Source organism: Oncorhynchus kisutch, linkage group LG10, assembly GCF_002021735.2.
Source record: "Oncorhynchus kisutch isolate 150728-3 linkage group LG10, Okis_V2, whole genome shotgun sequence".
Taxonomy (NCBI): Eukaryota; Metazoa; Chordata; class Actinopteri; order Salmoniformes; family Salmonidae; genus Oncorhynchus; species Oncorhynchus kisutch.
In genome coordinates this window covers 59,101,377-59,123,161 of record NC_034183.2, presented here as the reverse complement: position 1 = coordinate 59,123,161, position 21,785 = coordinate 59,101,377, and the positions used below count along the sequence as shown (strand labels likewise).

Below are 21,785 nucleotides of genomic sequence, written 5' to 3'. Positions count from 1 at the left end.
GTCATATATGTATATAGTCTTAATTCATTCCTTCTTAGATTTGTGTGTATTGGGTATATGTTATGTAATTTGTTAGATATTAGTTGTTAGATATTACTGCACTGTTGGAGCTAGAAGTACAAACATTTCGCAACACGTGTCATGCAAATTTAAAACGACAGCTCCCCGCCAGTTGGTTCGCATGCGCCCCAGTGGCCTAATGGATAAGGCACTGGCCTCCTAAGCCAGGGATTGTGGGTTCGAGTCCCATCTGGGGTGGACTATTTTTTGCGTCAAATTTCCTTTTCATTAATTGGAGTTCTTTTTAACATTTATTTCACCTTTATTTAACCAGGTAGGCCAGTTGAGAACAACTGCGACCTGGCCAAGATTTACAACTACGACCTGGCCAAGATAAAGCAAAACAGTGCGACAAAAACAACAACACAGAGTTACACATAAACAAACGTACAGTCAATAACACAATAATAAAGTTATGATTCGATCACTAATCGTATTCTGGATGATGTATTTGGTAACGTATGTACATATATTGTAATGACTTCGTACAGTATACTTGTTTCACTTTGTAGGCTGATACAATGGGATCTTGCATCTGGTGAGAAATCCAAGACGGAGGGTAACCAATCGAGATAAATTCACGTGTGTGTCATGAACAACATTCCCGAGAGCAACAATAGTGGAATCGGCAAGTTCGTCTTTGAAATAAAAGTCCGTCATTGTAACGGATGCAAACGGATAAAAATACTGAAAACATGCCACAATTGGACTAGATAAATCTACACACAGATGGAATGTTGTTATAGAAATTCAACAAAACAATTTTTTGTTCATTTGAAGAAGAAAAAAATAAATTGTGGATATATTTGAATTTAGAATTGCATTGAAGGCATAAATACAGTTTATGCACTGTACAGCCTAACCTATGGATTGTGCACCCAGACATGGGGTATCAGCCTACTCAGTGAAACTCACAGAACACAACTGGGAAGAGTTTACGCACCAAAAATATACACAGTAGGCGGAATAGCGTGGTGAATTCCCACAGTCAAAGTCCAGCAATAAGAGCTAAGACGCTAATATTTGTGTTAACTCAACAAACAAAAAAATAAATATATATTTGTTGTTTTTATTGAACCTTTATTTAACTATAGTTGTGTTCTGTAAGTGTCACTGAGTAGGCTAATACCCCATTTCGTGGGTGCACCATCCATAGGTTAGGCTGTACAGAAGTGGTGGAAAAAGTACCCAATTGTCATACTTGAGTAAATGTAAAGATACCTTAATAGAAAGTTACTCAAGTAAAAGTGAACGTCACCCAGTAAAATTCTACTTGAGTAAAAGTCTAAAAGTATTTGGTTCTAAATATACTTAAGTATCAAAAGTAAATATCATTGCTAAAATATACTTATGTATCAAAAGTAAAAGTAGAAATAATTTGAAATTCCTTCTATTATGCAAAGCAGACAGCACCATTTTCTTGTTAAAAAAATGTACGGATAGCCAGGGGCACACTCCAACACACATAATTTATAAATTATGCATTTGTGTTTAGTGAGTCTGCCAGATCAGAGAAAGTAGAGATGACCATGTGTTGTCTTCATAAGTGTGTGAATTGGACCATTTTCCTGTCCTGCTAAGCATTCAAAATGTAACTAGTACTTTTGGGTGTCAGGGAAAATGTATCAAGTAAAAAGTACATTATTTTCTTTAGGAATGAAGTAAAGTTGTAAAAAAATATGAATAGTGAAGTAAAGTACAGATACCCCAAAAACTACTTAAAGTAGTACTTTAAAGTATTTTTACTTAAGTACTTTACACCACTGCTGTACAGTGCATACAAGTATGCCCCTAATGCAATTCTGAATTTAAATACATACGCAGTGCAATTTCAACGAACTTTTTTGTCAAATTAACGAATAATTGTCTTTTGATGAATTTATATAACAACATTCCAAACTTTTTTAGGACTATCTAATCCAATTGTGGTATGATTCCACTATTTTGATCCGTTTGAATCCGTTTCAATAGCTAACTTTTATTTTGAAGGCAAATAACTGATTCCACTATTGTTTCTCATGCTAATGTTGTTCAAAACACGTTTGTGATAAATTCCCCACCGGCTCCACCAATAAGGAAACTATAAACTTGAACCAGACTTTCAGTTCCCTACTGTTTTTATTTTGTGAATAGTGTGATTTATTCAGGTAACATTCATATCTGTAAATCACGCATTTAGGATCTGTATTTACTTCGAACAGAAATGAAGAGGCTGTGTCTTTTGTTTTTTTTCTATGTTGCTGCGACTGTCGCCAGTGCTGATGGTAGGTGATACATTGTAGCCGAAGTTATTTTGTGAACTGTACACACAGCGAATGCGCTAATCAAAACACAGTAAATTAATGTGATGGGTCACAATTGGTTTACTGACATAGAAGAAAGAGATAACATGTGGGCTAGACAAAATAGGCTGACATCTCCGATAGTGAAACTAACAGTGAAACGTACAGGGTTGTACTGTGGTCGAGACCATTTTTTATATTAAATGCAGAACATAATCCATTTAAATCAACGATAAACCCAGGAAATTCCAAAGCTCACATCGTGTTTTTGTTTCATATTTTTTTGTAACTTTTTGGCTATACTACACAAATGGAGCTAGAAACATAAGCATTTTGCTGCACATGCGATAACATCAGTAAATCTGTGTACACGACCAATACATTTTTATTTGATAATGTCAATAGGAAAAAATACTCTGTAATATTTCTGTTGAAAGTTGACGTGTAATTGCCTGCTTTACAGAGATGAAAGCAGCCACAGTGTACTGGGATGCTACACATAAGACTGTACAACTGAAAGAAGGAGTGATAGAAAAAGAGGGGGATGCATATGGATACCTCAATGACAGCCTCTCTCAAACGGGCTGGAGTGTACTGGAGATCCGTGCAGGGTATGGGGAGACCCTTGAGCATGATGAGGTCACCTACTTCCTTGCAGGATACTTAGAGGGCTTCCTCACTGCACCGTAAGTGCCTTGGGCATTGTTGCATGTCAATTCAATTTCTGATCGACATTGTCATGTTTAATCTTATTTTGTTTTTCATCAGGCAAATGATTAGTCACTACGCCAACATGTATCCCCAGCTGATCAAGGACCCCAAAGTTTTAGGTCCAGTGGAGCGCTTTATGGTGTGAGTGGTTTTTTTTTATCCTCAGGAATGAAATCCAATAACCATAGTGAAAAGCCAGGTCAGATCCACATCCTGTCCTTTGAGGATTTTGAGATGTGCTCTGCTCTATGGCTCTATCAGGAAGCAGGACTCATGGACCAGGGAGCAGGTGAAACTGAACAGGAGCTCTGATCCTCTGTGGCACCACACTGGCTTCATAGTTGCCCAGATGGACGGACTTCAGGCGGGGGTCGCACACTGGGCCAAGAAACAAGGCAAAGAGGTGAGCTGATATCTAGAAATGGATCAATAGATTCATGGATCTTCATTCAGTGGCACAATGTGATCTCTAACCTCTTTCTGACTGGTGTCTCCCCCACTTTAGCCTTTGTCCCTATTTGCTGTCCAGTTCCTGAATGCGGTGGGAGATCTGCTGGACCTGATTCCAGCCCTGGTCCCTGGCACTGAGCCTCCTCTCGGACATTTCAAATTACCCGGAATGGGCCACTGCTCTGCCCTCATTAAGGTTAGAGGTTATTCTGCTCTTGCTATTGAGAGATTTATTCTGGACAGATCATTAGATATCAAATAGTGTGGATCTGTTATTGACTTACATCAGTCTTGTGTAGAACTCAATATGGTATTTAGTACAATCAATGTTTCTATTGCACTCAAAACCAGTCTCTCTCTCCCCCTTCTAGATGCTCCCTGGGTTTGAGAACCTGCTGTTTTCCCACTCAAGCTGGTATACATACGCTGCCACCATGCGCATCTACAAGCACTGGGACTTCCACCTCAGTGAGCCCCACACTGCCACGGGCAAGCTGTCCTTCAGCAGCTACCCAGGTAGGTACAGCAGCTACCCAGGTAGGTACAGCACCGTATAATGGCCGCTGTGACAGTATAAACACTACTCGTGGCTGAAGATATACTTCAATATTTTGGAAGTGCTAGGTGTAGCCCCTCTACATTTTCATATAAATGTGTATATTTTTGATTCATGAAAACTGTCAATGTTGTTAACGCGCTTCAGAATTCATCAGTACAGAAACAGATACTGTGAGAACACTCTCTACACAGGCTTCCTGGTGTCTTTGGATGACTTCTACCTCCTGGGCAGTGGTCTGATGATGACCCAGACCACCAACAACGTGTTCAACACGTCCCTCTTCTCCCAGGTCACGCCCCACAGCCTGCTGGCCTGGCAGAGGGTGCGTCTGGCCCACTCCCTGTCACACACTGGGGAGCAGTGGGCCAATACCTTCTCCAGATACAACTCTGGTGAGGGAGGTGGATGACACATGAAATCTTGTCCTGGTTTATCCCTCTGATAATGGTATGCAATACAGAATGCATTTTTTTCACACATTTCTTCTCTCCCTCATTCTCTAGGCACCTATAACAACCAGTACATGATAGTGGACATGAGAAAAGTGACCCTGGGCCATAGTATAGAGGATGGGGCTCTGACAGTAGTGGAGCAGATTCCTGGCCTGGTAGAGTTCTCTGACCAAACTCAGGCCCTGCGCAGGGGTGAGGAACACGGATATAGTACTGCCAATAGATGCACATCTTAAGCATAAACTTAGCAGAGATAAAAATCCCTGGAGGAGATAGTAATTGAGCAAGATCTTCCTTTCCCAGGTTACTGGCCCTCGTATAACGTGCCTTTCCACCCAAAGATCTACACCCTGAGTGGCTATGGGAAGATGTGGGAGGAGTACGGGGATGACTTCTCCTATGACCTCTGCCCCCGGGCCAAGATATTTCGTCGGGACCAGGCTGAGGTTAAGGACCTAGACTCCCTCAAACACATCATGAGATACAACGGTGTGCCTACGTTCCATTTTCTTTTGACTCTGGTTAGCTTTTAGTTAGTTCCTATAGTTAATTTACTCCCGACATTCTCTCAGCTCTCGTTTTGAGTAGCTGTTAACTGTGTTCCTTTCTCTTTTCAGACTACAAAAATGACCCCTACTCCAAGGGTGACCCATGCAAGTCCATCTGTTGCCGTAATGACCTGAGGGAGAAAGACCCCAGCCCAGGAGGATGCTATGACACCAAGGCAGAACTTTTACTCGCGTTCATTCAGTTTGATCTTTAAATCTTTTAAGATCATATAATAAACATCTGTCTCTCTCTGTAGGTGACTGATTTCTACATGGCGCAAGAGTTCAGAGCGGAGGCGGTGAACGGTCCCACGACGCAGGGTGACCTCCCTCCCTTCTCCTGGGAGGACTTCAATAGCACGGCTCACCAGGGTCTGCCAGACCACTACGACTTCCCCTTCATCAGCATGCAGCCTGCACTCTTCATGCCCTGAGAGGTTCCATAGGGGAGGAGGGAAAAGGTTGGAAGAGTTGCCTATGGGGTTAGGGTAATGCTGGAGGGAGGTTAATGCAGATAGTATTCAAGTCTATCATCTTTATTTACAGTCCAATATAGTAAATCAGCCTCGGGGAGAAATGCTGCAATAATGATCAAACTTCAAGGAATTCTTACTTTATGTGTGTTTTGTCAGTAGCCTACCTACTTTTTTCTTCATGCACTCAGTTGACCTATGTCTTGTGACATTGACTAAGAGTTGCTGCTGTACTGCCGTCATTTATACATATTTTGAAAGATGCTGAATCAATTTAGAAAATGATTGACGCCTGGTTTGTTCGGTGCCAAATACTATGTTTTTAAATTCAGGTCAATGACCTAAACCTAGATTGAAATTCAGTACCCTTTGTATTATAATCAAATCCTGACCTTGAAACTAATTACAATCATGTTGTCATATGTTGAATTCACTATATGATAATATCAATGCTATTCTCAGGGCTCTTGATCTCATGTTTGTTGCAAGGCCTGCTCTGCTACGGTGGGTGTTTCTGTTTTTATACATGGAAGAATATCTTTCAACTTTGTACTTGTTTGATGTCTTGGAAAGCTGCACTTCAGAAATGTATTTTCTATGATCATTGTTAATAAATTTGAACAGTGCCCATAACTTTCATATCTTTATTCACTTTTATGTGCACCCTCAGCTGAACACTTCTTCTCCAGTCAAATATGACTTTTTCTGGTTAAAGTTTGATCTCTCTCTCTCTCTTGGGACACATTGGTGATTCATCCTTTCCTACAAAAGGAAGAACTGAAACGTCTGTTGAGAGACTCCTCCCCTCCGTTGGCCTTTCTTTCCCCCTCGTCTCTTTCTCTATGTCTGGTCCAAATGGTTTCACTGTATGTTATTCTCTGGCTCTCACACACACCCACACACACACAGCTCCATGAGGACAGAGTGAGGCAGCAGGTTCTCTAGTGTGGGCATTAATTACATGACCAGACATCAACATGGCAAAGAAGACCTGTGATCCGGGCACAAGGTGGGACAAACTGCTCATCACCTGTATCCCCTTGATAAGGCCAAATCCAGCAACAGGTGAGTTTCACTGCTCTGGTTTGTCTAAGGGCTCTATTCAATCCATATCGGGGAAATTCAACATTACAGCGTGACTAGAATTTAAAGACAATGTTCCCACGTTAGCACAGACTGCATTCACGGTAAACACTGCAGATGTCTGCTCAATAGGAAATGACCTTTACATTTCTACAGCGATACAGATTGAATAGAGCCCTAATCTTGGTTGTCCTCACTTATTGTCTGCAAAAGGAAAAATATTTATTTCACTGGCTTCTCTATAGTATGGCATTGATATGGAGCCCCATACCCATTGGCTTAGCGATGTATACAGCATAGTCATTGAAACAGTATTATGGGGACTTTGCCATCCTTTTCCACCAGAATCCCCACCTGTAAAATGGAGTAGTGACGTTCCTCCCCAGTACGACCCGGCAGTGAGTCCAGCTGTCTGGATATCAATGGTCGTCATAGTGAACGGCTCCATCCTGGCAATGTTTCTATGGTTCATCATATACAAAATGCAGGCAAGGCGCAATCACACTGCAGGTAAGGAATGCCATTGAGGTTAATGGACAATGTGTATTTTTATCTGTTTCTCAGCAAGTGTTTTGTTCAGTGCTTCCATTTGAGTGAAGTGGGGTTGAAGACAAATTAAGCACGAGGCTCCTCTAGTTTCTGTTCCCCTCTGATAGGCTCTCTGGGGACTGCCCTACTGTCTATTTTACTCTTAGCATGCATCCGTTGGTTTTTGAGGACCAAAAAAGTATTCTTCACACCCAATGACCTCATACTTACACACACACACACAAATAAACACCCAAATGGCAACAGTTGCTACTTACTACATGTGAATACACCACTGAATGGTAATGAGATTACTAGGTTAGCTCCATTACATACAGGGATACATGCCCTGAATACCAGCCCCAATTTACATCCCTCCTGCTCACAGTTCGCTCTGTGTTGAGCTGGATAGAAGACATAGAACAACCATTTAACTTAACAATGTTTGGAATTGAGTGATGGGTAGAGGGCCGGCATTGTTGTATATATTTCTTAATTTTGCTTTTCCGAGAGAACATTCTTCTTAACTCTATCCAATTGCTGCCAATTATTCTATGATTAGAAGTATAGGTCTTCTTTATCATGTTGATGTAGATTTCTCTTTAGGAAGAATAATGCTGGGTAATGCTTGTTTCTGCTCCAGGTGAACCAGAGGCAGGACTTAACCCTCCAGCTAAAGCCCTGCCACCTGTGGAGGGAGACTGTACATCAGCCGTGGTACAGAGAGAGGAGGAGGCCCCTCCATCCTGTCCTCAGCTGAATGGTGGGCCCCAAACATGCTTCAGGCAGGAGGTATCCACCTACAGCGGGGCCTCTGTGTGTGGCTCTCTTGGGGAGGTAGGCGGCATGTTCATGTGCAATGGTCTGAGGGAGCATTGGGTCCCACTTCCTGCCACTGAGCTGGGGGATGCTGCTTTGGTGACCACCAAGACTGTGCAATGCTCCGACTGAGAGGACATCATTTTGACATATAAAACCACATGGCCATTGTTAAGCAAACGGACTTATTCTTTGCAGTATTGTTGGTACAGTATAATCATTTAGATGCACGTGTTTACATTTGTGATGGTGTAGGAGTAAAGACAAACCTGTGAGAGAATACTATGGGAGATAACTATGTACTTGTGTTTCTATACTTAAATATTGTCAAAGACAATAAGACAAATCTGAGTAGATTGGGTTAACTCCAATAAGAACATGGCTGTTATAGGATATTTCTATTTGAACTCTTATTCTGTGTAGATTTTGCTGGTAGTTTTAGAATGAAGGTATTATCTGGCCAATTATATGGCTATATGTCGTGCTGTACATTTGTGTATGATGTGGAAAAACAACATGTAATTAATCAAATGCAGTGAAATGATGCAATTTGTCAATATGTGTCAATGTAAAACCAGTTGTAAATATTACTCTAAAACGAGCAAAAATTTGGAATAACATTTACATTCACTTTATAATTCACTTTTAGATCATGTAGAAGTAAAGGTGACAACTGCTATTTAACCTGGGGATATATTTGACACATCACAATCAACAAAACACAAACTTATTATGTCGAAGTTTTACTCCGACTCATATACAATACAGTACATTTCGATAAGAAAGAGGTTCTCTGACCTCAGAGATGTAGAGGCAAGGTTTTTGGTTCAACAAAAGTATACTGATCTTTTGACAGAAAGTCATTTGGTTTCAATTCAGTGGACACACTTTAATAAAGGCTGGAAACCCTCGAGAAAAATGGTCATTTATAAGATGTAATCATCACGTTATTGATGGTAATATTAAGCTTTAGTATTATTATTAGGCTTCGGTGATAATCAGTGGTATTGTTTTGAACAATTGTTCTTTGTTGATCGCTGAGAGAATGCAGAAATACTCATATTTGTCTTTTCTTCGGGGGCTTCTTAAAATAGAGTACCATCCTGTTCCTTGGTTTACTGGTTCAGGTTTTCCTAAAGCATCTCCATTACAGACTATTTATGGAAAGTCTCCACACATTTTGCTCATGTGACCCAAAATAACCTTTATCTCAAACCACGAAACCATGTCTTTTACCCAGAAATTCATTGGAAAACAGTCAGGTTTCCTATGTATAAGGCATTACTGTAGTTATTGTATCAGGTGAATATAAGACTACTTGACTCCACTGTCACTGTTTGACAGCTTGTAGTAGCGCTGTATCCCCACAGGAGGCAGTCTGGTCCTGGGTGGCTACAGGTAGGTGCTGGGAATGTCTGTGATGGCCAGGTGTAGGTACTCTGGCAGGCCGTCCTCTTGGCTCCCATTGGTCTCCCTCCTCCTGACTCTGGTGGAGAGGGTCTTCCTCTTCTCCATGCCGTTAGTCCCCGGCCCTCTGTTCTCCAGGCTGGACACAATCATCTCAGACAGATCCTGCTGTAGCCTCTGGAAGTTCTCCCTGGGACCAGGGACAAGAGGTTTGGATTATTTGACATACATAATGCTGGATATGGGTGATAGATACTGTATAAGTTCAGAATGGGTGGTTTCTACTCACGCTGTCGGGGGCATTGACAGGTTGTATTCTGTCCCTGTCACCCCTGTTAACCAGTATGTCATCTCATTGCCTTTACCCTATAATACATACACAAACATACAAATTGTTGGCATAATCTGAACTCTATACTCACAAAACCATCGCATAGCTTTATGAACCCAGCTTACCTTCAGAAAGGTCTCTCCTCTCTGCTCATACTCAAACTTGCAGTCTGTCCGTTGGAGGATGTTTATGGTGGACTGGCTGACATGGATTCTTAGTGCTGGAGAGGAAGCATGAGAGGTGTGAACTATGGTGAATATATGCTGCTAGAATGGAGCTATGCTTGTGATAGCTGAGGAGAATGTATGTAAGTGTTCATCCCAGTGGTTATGTTTGATGTGTCGTTGTCTGTGTGTGCTGTCTCTTACGCAGGCCTGTGGACTCCATGCGTGAGGCAGTGTTGACCGTGTCTCCAAACAGACAGTAACGTGGCATCTTGTTCCCCACCACACCCGCCGCACACGGCCCTGTAAATACACCAGACACAGTGACAGCTAAACACACAGCAGGCAGTGAAAGTGTTGCTAACAGGACTGTATTGGCCCAATGTTATGAACTTAAAATAAAACTAAATTGTGAGAAAAGTTAAGATCTATACAAACTACTGTATGGGCCAGTTATATTGTGCTGAGATGGGGTACCTGAGTGCACCCCGATGCGGATCCACAGGGGTATGCCCGGTAGGTGTTGGAGCTGGAAGGTCCCTACGAAAGCTAGGATGTCCAGGGCCATGTGGGCGATGTCCACTGCGTGCCGGTTGCCATTGCGCCGCGGCAACCCTGACGCCACCATGTACGCATCACCGATCGTCTCCACCTGGCAGAGAGAGAAGAAGAGACAATATCCCTCTGAAATGTCATCTGAATACAATAATAACATTCATATTTCATATGAAAACTGTTGTCCCCACTCAACTATTCCATCTCAAATGGTATGAATGCTTTCAATTCCATAATACTACAGTAACAACAGTACCGTAGATTCTTCTTTAGTACAGTGGCTTGCGAATTTAATTTAATTTTTTCATTTCTCTTCACCAATTTGGACTAATTTGTGCATGTCCATTACATGAAATCCAAATAAAAATCTATTTCAATTACAGGTTGTAATGCAACAAAATAGGAAAAACGTCAAGGGGGTGAATACTTTTACAAGGCACTGTATATGAACATGTCAAGCCTCATTCCCAACTACCTTGTATACATCATGGTGGTCCAGGATCCTGTCAAAGTTCTTGTAGATGTCGTTGAGCATGTCCACCACCTCCATGGGCGTGCTGTACTGGCACAGGGTGGTGAAGCCCACGATGTCGCTGAAGTAGACCGTCACCTCATCAAACAGCTCTGGCTCCACACTGCCCGTCTCCTTCAGGGAACGCACCACTGGGCTGAGGAAGGAAGCAGGGGGACGGGAGGTTAGGCTGAGCGACTCCTTATCGTTCTGTTGGCTTCCAAAAGCTAAATAGGCTGGCAGGTGTGTTAGGGTTAAGAGGATTAGGGTTGTTAGGCTTGAGCCAGGATGTGGACATAAAGCTCAGGTTAGGGTTAAGGTTAGGATGATAGATAGGGTTAGGCTTGAGCCAGGATGTGGACATAAAGCTCAGGTTAGGGTTAAGGTTAGGATGATAGATAGATAGGGTTAGAGTTGAGCCAGGATGTGGACATGAAGCTCAGGTTAGGGTTAAGGTTAGGATGATAGATAGGGTTAGAGTTGAGCCAGGATGTGGACATGAAGCTCAGGTTAGGGTTAAGGTTAGGATGATAGATAGGGTTAGGGTTGAGCCAGGATGTGGACATAAAGCTCAGGTTAGGGTTAAGGTTAGGATGATAGATAGGGTTAGGCTTGAGCCAGGATGTGGACATAAAGCTCAGGTTAGGGTTAAGGTTAGGATGATAGATAGATAGGGTTAGAGTTGAGCCAGGATGTGGACATGAATCTCAGGTTAGGGTTAAGGTTAGGATGATAGCTAGGGTTAGAGTTGAGCCAGGATGTGGACATAAAGCTCAGGTTAGGGTTAAGGTTAGGATGATAGCTAGGGTTAGAGTTGAGCCAGGATGTGGACATGAAGCTCAGGTTAGGGTTAAGGTTAGGATAATAGATAGGGTTAGAGTTGAGCCAGGATGTGGACATGAAGCTCAGGTTAAGGTTAGGATGATAGATAGGGTTAGGGTTGAACCAGGATGTGGACATAAAGCTCAGGTTAGGGTTAAGGTTAGGATGATAGATAGGGTTAGAGTTGAGCCAGGATGTGGACATGAAGCTAGTGTTAGAGTTAGGGTTAAGGTTGAGCTGGGATGCATGACATACGCTGGCAGGAGCAGGAAGTTGAGCCTGTCAGCCCTGTCCCTCTCAGCCTTGTACAGAGAGGTTCTCTCCTCCACTAGGTGCTCCAGGTTCTTGGAGTACATCTGCAGCCGACGGATCAGGTTGTCCATGTAGCTCTCATTAGCCTGGTTGTGCAGGTTGCTGAATGATTGTGGAACATGGAACAAAAATGAGCAAATGTCTATAATGATAAAAGCCCAATAGCTCAGAAAATCTTTAACAAGAGAAAAATCCAAATTGGAGATTGTCTATCACTCCCAACTTTTGCATGAATAACGCATTGATAGAACTCTACATTTCTAAGACGTCTGTATGTTAAACACAAATCAGCTATTTTACATGCCATGGCTTTTGGTTTGTAAAAAGGGTTTTGATTGACTAAATGTACTGAGTGTACAAAACATTAACAACACCTGCCTTTTCCATGACATAGCCTGACCAGGTGAATCCAGGTGAGAGCTATGATCCCTTATTGATGTCACTTGTTAAATCGACTTCAGTCAGTGTAGATGAAGGGGGCAACTGAGACAGGGATTGTGTATGTCTTCCTTTCAGAGGATGACAAGTGTTTTGAATGGGGTATGGTAATAGGTGCATGGTGCACCGGTTTGTGTCAAGAACTGCAACGCTGCTGGGTTTTTTACAGTCAGCAGTTTTCTATGTATATCAAGAATGGTCCACCACCCAAAGGACATCCAGCCAACTTGACACAACTGTGGAACACTTTGACACCTTGTAGAGTCCATGTGGGATGCAACTCAATATTAGGATTGTGTTTTGTACACTCAGTGTAGATATGGAATATCAGGCATTATGTACACACACACACAAACTCACACATCATGAACACACACTCACACTCTCATAAAGCACTGGGCTTACCTGAATATCTTACCCAGAGATCCCTCTATCTTCTTGAAGTCTGGCCTCCTCTCTGGGTCCTCTTCCCAGCAGTTCTTTATCAGCATGTAAAGCTGCAGGAGACAAGTACAATGACAACCATACATACAAACTAACACAGATATGCATGCGTACGTGAGGAATGCTATGAGGGGCCTTGTACCTCTGCCTCGTTTTCTGCTGCTGTCTCAAAGTTCAGATCTGGCCTGAAGAAGCCAGTTTGACTTGGGTACTGCACCATGTACAGCTTCTCTGGGGAGGAAGGAAAGGGGAATTCAGTTGACAGCCATGTCCTCATTTACAGTAAAATAATACGAATTTCACTCTCCTTTTGCATAATCCCTAGAAGGTCCACAGACGATGCAATCTCAACCACACTGCACACTGCCCTAACCCATCTGGACAAGAGGAATACCTATGTGAGAATGCTGTTCATTGACTACAGCTCGGCATTCAACACCATAGTACCCTCCAAGCTCGTCATCAAGCTCGAGACCCTGGGTCTCGACCCCGCCCTGTGCAACTGGGTACTGGACTTCCTGACGGGCCGCCCCCAGGTGGTGAGGGTAGGCAACAACATCTCCTCCCCGCTGATCCTCAACACTGGGGCCCCACAAGGGTGCGTTCTGAGCCCTCTCCTGTACTCCCTGTTCACCCACGACTGCGTGGCCACGCACGCCTCCAACTCAATCAACAAGTTTGCAGACGACACAACAGTGGTAGGCTTGATTACCAACAACGACGAGACGGCCTACAGGGAGGAGGTGAGGGCCCTCGGAGTGTGGTGTCAGGAAAATAACCTCACACTCAACGTCAACAAAACTAAGGAGATGATTGTGGACTTCAGAAAACAGCAGAGGGAACACCCCCCTATCCACATCGATGGAACAGTAGTGGAGAGGGTAGCAAGTTTTAAGTTCCTCGGCATACACATCACAGACAAACTGAATTGGTCCACTCACACAGACAGCATCGTGAAGAAGGCGCAGCAGCGCCTCTTCAACCTCAGGAGGCTGAAGAAATTCGGCTTGTCACCAAAAGCACTCACAAACTTATACAGATGCACAATCGAGAGCATCCTGGTGGGCTGTATCACCGCCTGGTACGGCAACTGCTCCGCCCTCAACCGTAAGGCTCTCCAGAGGGTAGTGAGGTCTGCACAACGCATCACCGGGGGCAAACTACCTGCCCTCCAGGACACCTACACCACCCGATGTTACAGGAAGGCCATAAAGATCATCAAGGACATCAACCACCCGAGCCACTGCCTGTTCACCCCGCTATCATCCAGAAGGCGAGGTCAGTACAGGTGCATCAAAGCTGGGACCGAGAGACTGAAAAACAGCTTCTATCTCAAGGCCATCAGACTGTTAAACAGCCACCACTAACATTGAGTGGCTGCTGCCAACACACTGACACTGACTCAACTCCAGCCACTTTAATAATGGGAATTGATGGGAAATGAAGTAAATATATCACTAGCCACTTTAAACAATGCTACCTTATATAATGTTACTTACCCTACATTATTCATCTCATATGCATACGTATATACTGTACTCTATATCATCGACTGTATCCTTATGTAATACATGTATCACTAGCCACTTTAACTATGCCACTTTGTTTACATACTCATCTCATATGTATATACTGTACTCGATACCATCTACTGTATCTTGCCTATGCTGCTCTGTACCATCACTCATTCATATATCCTTATGTACATATTCTTTATCCCCTTACACTGTGTATAAGACAGTAGTTTTGGAATTGTTAGTTAGATTACTTGTTGGTTATTACTGCATTGTCGGAACTAGAAGCACAAGCATTTTGCTACACTCGCATTAACATCTGCTAACCATGTGTATGTGACAAATTTGATTTGATTTGGAATAGTAATTGATAACATAATTGATAATAGTAATTGATCCCTAGTGAGCAGAAGTTGTATGTACATGTAATGGCCAGCAGGAGCCGCTGTTAAATTACCAGTGTGTGGTGCATAGACATAAAAAACCTGATAACTTTTACTATTGCTGAAAACTGTTCTGCATGACTCTCTGACTCTAGCCGCCAGACCGTTGTACCTGCGATGTCGGAGCAGGCCTGGGTGAAGAAGGGGTTCTTCCTCAGTATGATCTCCTGAGCGATGATGGCAAAGCTGTAGACGTCGCCCTTCTGGGAGATCCCCTGCTTCCGGAGGTGTTCTGGAGCCGTCCACAAGTCTGACAGAAAGGAGAGGGACCAGAATGGGATATCAAATCACTCCCCGGCTTGTGTTTTTACGAACTTCATGGCATAATACTTTCAGGTTGAATCATTTACTTGTGAGTGAAATAGTGGGCAGAGGGCTTCACCTTTGCAGGGGTTGAGGATGGTGTTGCAGCCAAAGTCTGTGATTTTGACCACCATTCGGTTGTCCACCACACAGTTTGAGGACTTCAGTCGGCCATGGACCTCAATGTTGCTGGAGTGGAGGTAGGACATGCCCTGAAACCGCCACCAGGGTGAGCCCCACACAGCTACAGCATGCAACACCAGTGGTTCCCAACCAGGGGTACAAGGACAACTAGGGGTACTAGGACAACTAGGGGTACTTGAGAAGACTCATGAGACCATAGGGTTACTAGTAAAAAGCACATGAGGGGGTACTTAAGGGGTACCGCGGCCAGAGCAAAATTCAGTTGGTGGTACAGTAAGCAAAAAAGGTTGGGGGGGGGGGCACTGGATTACACCATATTACAATGTCAGTGCATTTACCCACAGTAAACACATAGTACAACCAAACTACATAAGCATACCTTAGCTATGTCATACATGACTGATATCTTGAATTCCAAGTCCATGAAGGTCTTTTCAGGATAGGAGATTGTGTCATTAAGGACATACTGTAAAGACAGTGAATTACAGAGTTTACTGCAGTTCAGTTTATGCTTGAGTTTTTTTGTTTCTGCCTGGTAGGGTATTTGAAAACTGAGTGAATGTAACTGTGATTGTGACCCAGGCGCTGTCTGTAAAGGAGTCCTGTAATCAACATGTGTGTGTGTAAATGTCATTTGCTTATCATTGCACAATGAAGATATATGGGTGGAAAGTAGGCCACTGATTCCCACCATAAAGTCATGTTCTCTGCCAATCCTCTTACCCTCAGGGATCCCCTCTCACAGAATTCAAACACTCCAAACAGGCCATACTCAAACTTCACTGTGCCATAGAACTTGGTCAGGTTGTAGTAGTCAATACGTAGGAGCTGAGAGAGGCAGAAAGAGAAAGAGAAAGAGAGAGAGAGAGAGAGAGTGAAAGACATCCTCTCATGGCTGGTCTTGACTTCCTCACACTCATTTACACACTCTACTTTTATCACCTAGTTGCTCACATAAGGTCCCATTGGCTATCTCCTCTGATTGACAAGGAGATAAAAGATTCCTCCATAGGGCCACAAAGCCACAAAACACACACACACACAAATCCGCAAACCTCTGTTGTTCACACCACATCAAGATAAGCAAATATGAGGTTGACCTTGAGCTCGGGCCACATAGACACTCAAAATGGACACTAGATCAGTGGATAGCTGACTTGACTAGTGTTTGAATCAGCAAGTTAGGAGAACCACGATAGCGGTGGAGAGGAAATAACATAATTAGCAAGAACCTTACAGTGTTGAGCTCAATCCTCTGGATCTCACTGAAGTTGCCATCTGTGTGTTGCAGCTCCTTCAGGATCACGGGCTGAAAATAATAGATCCATAATAATAGATTAGAAGTTATGCCCATTTCAGCCTTTGAGAGTAGTTACTGGTGGGTCGTTCCACCAATTCAGTACCTTTCAAGAAGTGTAACTGTCACAAAGAGCACATATTCAACTTCATGAAAAACACTTTCCCCCCATCTCAAGAGGTTAAATAAAAATATACTATAGTAAGTGCCTATTAAGTGCCAAACAAAGTAACAGGGTTGACGATTTCATCTTAAATCAGCCATAATCCCCTTGTGACAGGGGGAATGGAAGCTTGTTGTGTGCAACAAGTTTCACTTTTTTTTTAATTGTTCAAACATTTCTAGCCTGTCTATCTATGGGTAACAGGGTTGACGTTTTATGCTCGACCTGCTCAGTTTTCCACCACAAAACACCAGAAAATTGCCACAAAGTCTAGAACCAGCTCATCTGCTTTTACACTATGATTTGACTATTAAGGGAAAGGGAAAGGGGATATCTAGTCAGTTGTACAACTGAATGCATTCAACTGAAAATGTTCTTCCGCATTTAACCCAACCCCTCTGAATCAAAGATGTTCATTTTGAAAAACATATTTAAAAAGGAATAGTTATACCATACTAACGACAGTTCAGTTCAAGTAACAGGCTTGACCTTAAAATGAGGGACCAACGTAAATGAACCACTAATCACATGAAATAAATAATAACCTTCAGAAATGACTTTGTCAAAGCAACAAAATAACTAGGGCTTTACAATGATGGTGAAATATGGGGGTTAAATGGGTTATAATCTTCCTAGAGGTCAGAGAGGGGGCACAGAGGGACATGTCACAATGCTGATTGTTTGCACTTTAGCAAGTCTTTATTGATGTATTGAATTCTCCATGTGGTCTACATTAAAGGGCAATTCACTTAATATAACAGGCTTTTAAAATGTTATATTGGTGCACAATTTGTCCTAAAAATATCTAATGGACACAAAGGGAAATCTTTTCACGGAACGACCCTGGTATGACAACTCACACCACGTGTTTAAGTCAGTTTATGGACCAAAGAGTGTAATGGCACCTTTTTGTCATAGCGAGCCCTGTGAATCTGGTAACAGCTGTCCTTCCTGTTGTCTTCATCGATCTGATATAGAAAGAAAAGGGGATAAATAATTCGGAATAAATCCCTGGGTATTAGAGAACACAGGGAGTATCAGCATGTAAATGAAAGAATTTCAACCAACATCAGTGTAACACCAGCTTGTGTTGGCCATGCATTATGGGAGTTTGAGAGATGACATACTATAAATAGAAACTTACAGGCAAAAACATCATGACAAGGAGGAGGTGAGGGAGCTCACCTTCAGTGAGACCAGGCTTAACTCTTTCCCATCCAGCGGACCAATCAGGTCTTGGCTGATGTGGGACCACCTCTTTTGGTTTTGACGTTCCTTCATGTTCTGCCTATTGGCCATAAATCAAATCAAATCAGAGTTTCTTTGTGACGTGCACAGGATACAGCAAGTGTAAAGAGTACAGGGAAATACATGCTTGCAAGCTCTTCCTCAACAATGCAGTAATACTAAGTAATATAAAAGAAAAATACACACAGGAATATATACTATATACAAGGTCAATATCAGTACCAATCAATGAAAGGGATTCTGGTGACAGTTGTGTAATCAGGTTTAAAGTGACTGAGCAGTAAATATAATAAATATAATAATAATAATGTTAATAATAATAATAATACATGGACAAACACAGAGGTGAGTGAGACCTGTCATCAGGTAACAATGTGATTGGACAGAAGTGAGAACACAGAGGTTGGTGTTGTGCATATTTGACCTGTAGAAGATCAGAGCGATGGCAGTCACCACCACAACACTGGCACTCAGGACGATCACAATGATATCCTCTGTCTTCAGATCTGGAATCACAAACATAGAATAAGTATTCCCCCCACCAATACCTCATCTTCGTACCAAGACGTAACAGAAACTTCAAAAGAGCTTGTGTACTAGAATAAACTTTGTACTGTTACTAGTAGCACTAGTGTTGATATATAAAATAAAATAAAATTGTATTTGTCACATGTGCCGAATACAGCAGATGCAGACCTTGCCATGAAATGCTTACTTACAAGCCCTTAACCAACAATGCAGAGTTTTTAAAAAGTAAATAAACTAAGGAGAAAATAGTAACACAACAAAAAAACTATAAAGAGGCTATGTACAAGGGGTAACGGTAGCGAATAAATGTGAAGGGGTAATAGAGGTAATATGTAGACTAGGCTAAAGTGATGATGCATAGATAATAAACAGAGAGTAGCAGCAGTGTATGTGAAGAGTGTGAATGAATGTGAAGGTGTGTGTGTGTGTGTGTGTGTGTGTGTGTGTGTGTGTGTGTGTGTGTGTGTGTGTGTGTGTGTGTGTGTGTGTGTGTGTGTGTGTGTGTGTGTGTGTGTGTGTGTGTGTGTGTGTGTGTGTGTGTGTGTGTGTGTCGTCAATATGCATGTGTGTGTGTGGGGGGGGTGTGTTGGAGTGTCAGTGTAGTATGTGTGAGTGTGTGGTTAGAGTCCAGTGAGTGTGTGGTTAGAGTCCAGGGAGTGTGTGGTTAGAGTCCAGTGAGTGTGTGGTTAGAGTCTAGTGAGTGTGTGGTTAGAGTCCAGTGAGTGTGTGGTTAGAGTCTAGTGAGTGTGTGGTTAGAGTCCAGGGAGTGTGTGGTTAGAGTCCAGTGAGTGTGTGGTTAGAGTCCAGTGAGTGTGTGGTTAGAGTCCAGTGAGTGTGTGGTTAGAGTCCAGTGAGTGTGTGGTTAGAGTCCAGTGAGTGTGTGGTTAGAGTCCAGGGAGTGTGTGGTTAGAGTCTAGTGAGTGTGTGGTTAGAGTCCAGTGAGTGTGTGGTTAGAGTCCAGTGAGTGTGTGGTTAGAGTCCAGTGAGTGTGTGGTTAGAGTCCAGTGAGTGTGTGGTTAGAGTCTAGTGAGTGTGTGGTTAGAGTCCAGGGAGTGTGTGGTTAGAGTCCAGTGAGTGTGTGATTAGAGTCCAGTGAGTGTGTGGTTAGAGTCCAGTGAGTGTGTGGTTAGAGTCCAGGGAGTGTGTGGTTAGAGTCTAGTGCGTGTGTGGTTAGAGTCCAGTGAGTGTGTGGTTAGAGTCCAGTGAGTGTGTGGTTAGAGTCCAGTGAGTGTGTGGTTAGAGTCCAGTGTGTGTGTGGTTAGAGTCCAGGGAGTGTGTGGTTAGAGTCCAGGGAGTGTGTGGTTAGAGTCCAGGGAGTGTGTGGTTAGAGTCCAGGGAGTGTGTGGTTAGAGTCCAGAGAGTGTGTGGTTAGAGTCCAGTGAGTGTGTGGTTAGAGTCCAGTGAGTGTGTGGTTAGAGTCCAGGGAGTGTGTGGTTAGAGTCCAGGGAGTGTGTGGTTAGAGTCCAGGGAGTGTGTGGTTAGAGTCCAGGGAGTGTGTGGTTAGAGTCCAGGGAGTGTGTGGTTAGAGTCCAGGGAGTGTGTGGTTAGAGTCCAGGGAGTGTGTGGTTAGAGTCCAGGGAGTGTGTGGTTAGAGTCCAGTGAGTGTGTGGTTAGAGTCCAGTGAGTGTGTGGTTAGAGTCCAGGGAGTGTACATTGAAATAAATGTATGCACTCACTGCTGTAAGTCGCTTTGGTTAAGAGTGTCTGCTAAATGCCAAAAATTGAAATAAAATAATGGGGTCAATGCAAATAGTCCGGGTAGCCATTTGATTAACTGTTCAGCAGTCTTATCGCTATGGGGTAGAAACTGCTTCTGACCTGTTACTAGAGCGTATACAGTGCATTCAGGAAAGTATTCAGACCCCTTGACTTTTTCCAGATTTTGTTACGTTACAGCCTTATTCTAAAATGTATTAAATTGTTTTCATTTTCCTCATCAAGCTACATACAATACCCCATAATGACAAAGCAAAAACAGGTTTTTAGAATGATTTGGAAATGTATTAAAAAGCCACTCCTGCATTGTCTTGGCTGTGTGTTTAGGGTCGTTGTCCTGTTGGAAGGTGAACTTTCACCCCAGTCTGAGGTCATGGACGCTCTGAAGCAGGTTTTCATCAAGGATCTCTCTGTGCTTTGCTCTGTTCATCTTTCGCTCGATCCTAACTAGTCTCCCAGTCCCTGCTGCTGAAAAATATCCCCACAGCATGATGCTGCCACCACCATGCTTCACCGTAGGGATGTTGCCAGGTTTCCTCCAGACATGATGCTTGGCATTCAGGCCAAATAGTTCAATCTTGGTTTCATGAGACCAGAGAATCTTTTTCTCATGGTCTGAGAGTCTTTAGGTGCCTTTTGGCAAACTCCAAGCAGGCTGTCTTGTGCCTTTTACTGAGGAGTGGCTTCCGTCTGGCCACTCCACCATAAAGGCCTGATTGGTGGAGTGCTGCAGAGATGGTTGTCCTTCTGGAAGGTTCTCCCATCTCCACAGAGGAACTCTGGAGCTCTGTCAGAGTGATCATCAGGTTCCTGATAACCTCGGCCAGCTCTAGGAAGAGTCTTGGTAGTTCGAAACGTCTTTAATTTAAGAATGATGTAGGCCACTGTGTTCTTGGGGACATTCAATGCTGCAGGCATTTTTTGGTACCCTTCCCCAGATCTGTGCATCGACACAATCCTGTCTCGGAGCTCTACGGACAATTCCTTCGACCTCATAGCTTGGTTTTTCTAAGACATGCACTGTCAACTGTGGAACCTTATATAGACAGGTGTGTGCCTTTCCAAATCATGTCCAATCAATTTAATTTACCACAGGTGGACTCCAACCAAGTTGTAGGAACATCTCAAGGATGATCATGGCAAATAGGATGCACCTGAGCTCAATTTAGAATCTCATAGCAAAGGGTCTGAATACTTATGTAAATAAGGTATTTCTGTTTATTTAGTTTTATAAATTTGCTAAAAATTCTAAAAACTTTGCTTTGTCACTATCTAGTACTGTGTGTAGATTGATTAGGATTTTTATTTTAAATTAATTTTAGAATAAGGCTGTAACATAACAAAATGTGAAAAAAGTCAAGGGGTCTGAATCATTTCCAAATACACTGTATGCCATTACCGTTAGGGTTGATTGGCTTGTCATCTGGCAGTTGGGACCCGGGCCAGGGCAGTGAGGGGGTGTTGTCCTCCACTCTGGTCT

The 21,785-nt window shown here is 43.0% G+C and overlaps 3 protein-coding genes and 1 non-coding gene across 5 annotated transcripts in view; 3 read left to right on the top strand and 1 right to left on the bottom strand.

Annotated features, from left to right (window-relative positions):
- The first annotated feature begins 185 nt into the window (after positions 1-185).
- trnar-ccu (transfer RNA arginine (anticodon CCU)) lies at positions 186-258 on the top strand. Its single transcript has one exon. It is a non-coding gene; the product is annotated as a tRNA-Arg (tRNA).
- Positions 259-2,072: 1,814 nt separating this feature from the next.
- On the top strand, positions 2,073-6,168 carry plbd1a (phospholipase B domain containing 1a). Its single transcript, XM_020493606.2, has 11 exons — positions 2,073-2,324; positions 2,806-3,028; positions 3,111-3,194; positions 3,315-3,456; positions 3,559-3,699; positions 3,875-4,019; positions 4,254-4,454; positions 4,566-4,706; positions 4,818-5,003; positions 5,132-5,238; positions 5,320-6,168. Exons 1-11 carry the CDS (start codon positions 2,264-2,266, stop codon positions 5,494-5,496), a joined length of 1,608 nt encoding a protein of 535 aa, XP_020349195.1. The 5' UTR covers positions 2,073-2,263; the 3' UTR covers positions 5,497-6,168.
- Positions 6,169-6,263: 95 nt separating this feature from the next.
- On the top strand, positions 6,264-8,878 carry LOC116375875 (uncharacterized). Its single transcript, XM_031834287.1, has 3 exons — positions 6,264-6,600; positions 6,964-7,128; positions 7,790-8,878. The coding sequence occupies exons 1-3, from the start codon at positions 6,513-6,515 to the stop codon at positions 8,095-8,097; spliced, it is 561 nt and encodes a 186-aa protein (XP_031690147.1). The 5' UTR covers positions 6,264-6,512; the 3' UTR covers positions 8,098-8,878.
- Positions 8,755-21,785, bottom strand: part of LOC109897350 (heat-stable enterotoxin receptor-like) — a 17,281-nt gene continuing 4,250 nt past the window's right edge. The window contains exons 10-27 of one of the 2 annotated variants that reach the window (XM_031834286.1): positions 21,705-21,785; positions 18,486-18,567; positions 17,999-18,101; positions 17,719-17,781; positions 16,591-16,662; positions 16,077-16,181; positions 15,733-15,819; positions 15,289-15,421; positions 15,019-15,156; positions 13,092-13,180; positions 12,911-13,002; positions 12,011-12,169; positions 10,898-11,090; positions 10,345-10,519; positions 10,072-10,170; positions 9,829-9,923; positions 9,662-9,738; positions 8,755-9,562 (exon numbers count right to left, since the gene is read on the bottom strand). The exon at positions 21,705-21,785 is cut by the window's right edge and continues 37 nt beyond it. In XM_031834286.1, the coding sequence (XP_031690146.1) occupies positions 9,358-9,562; positions 9,662-9,738; positions 9,829-9,923; positions 10,072-10,170; positions 10,345-10,519; positions 10,898-11,090; positions 12,011-12,169; positions 12,911-13,002; positions 13,092-13,180; positions 15,019-15,156; positions 15,289-15,421; positions 15,733-15,819; positions 16,077-16,181; positions 16,591-16,662; positions 17,719-17,781; positions 17,999-18,101; positions 18,486-18,567; positions 21,705-21,785 (2,048 nt within the window). In that variant the 3' untranslated portion in view covers positions 8,755-9,357. The remainder of the gene's footprint in view (positions 9,563-9,661; positions 9,739-9,828; positions 9,924-10,071; positions 10,171-10,344; positions 10,520-10,897; positions 11,091-12,010; positions 12,170-12,910; positions 13,003-13,091; positions 13,181-15,018; positions 15,157-15,288; positions 15,422-15,732; positions 15,820-16,076; positions 16,182-16,590; positions 16,663-17,718; positions 17,782-17,998; positions 18,102-18,485; positions 18,568-21,704) is intronic. The other variant, XM_031834285.1, reaches the window with a different exon arrangement.

Bases quoted from the DNA above. Each gene is read 5' to 3' on its own strand.
- LOC116375875 (XM_031834287.1), top strand. From the start codon at position 6,513: ATGGCAAAGAAGACCTGTGATCCGGGCACAAGGTGGGACAAACTGCTC. The intron at 6,601-6,963 runs GTGAGTTTCACT...CTTTTCCACCAG, and splicing joins AAGGCCAAATCCAGCAACAG to AATCCCCACCTGTAAAATGG. The intron at 7,129-7,789 runs GTAAGGAATGCC...TTTCTGCTCCAG, and splicing joins AAGGCGCAATCACACTGCAG to GTGAACCAGAGGCAGGACTT.
- plbd1a (XM_020493606.2), top strand. From the start codon at position 2,264: ATGAAGAGGCTGTGTCTTTTGTTTTTTTTCTATGTTGCTGCGACTGTC. The intron at 3,195-3,314 runs GTGAGTGGTTTT...TGGCTCTATCAG, and splicing joins CCAGTGGAGCGCTTTATGGT to GAAGCAGGACTCATGGACCA. The intron at 4,020-4,253 runs GTAGGTACAGCA...CTCTCTACACAG, and splicing joins GTCCTTCAGCAGCTACCCAG to GCTTCCTGGTGTCTTTGGAT.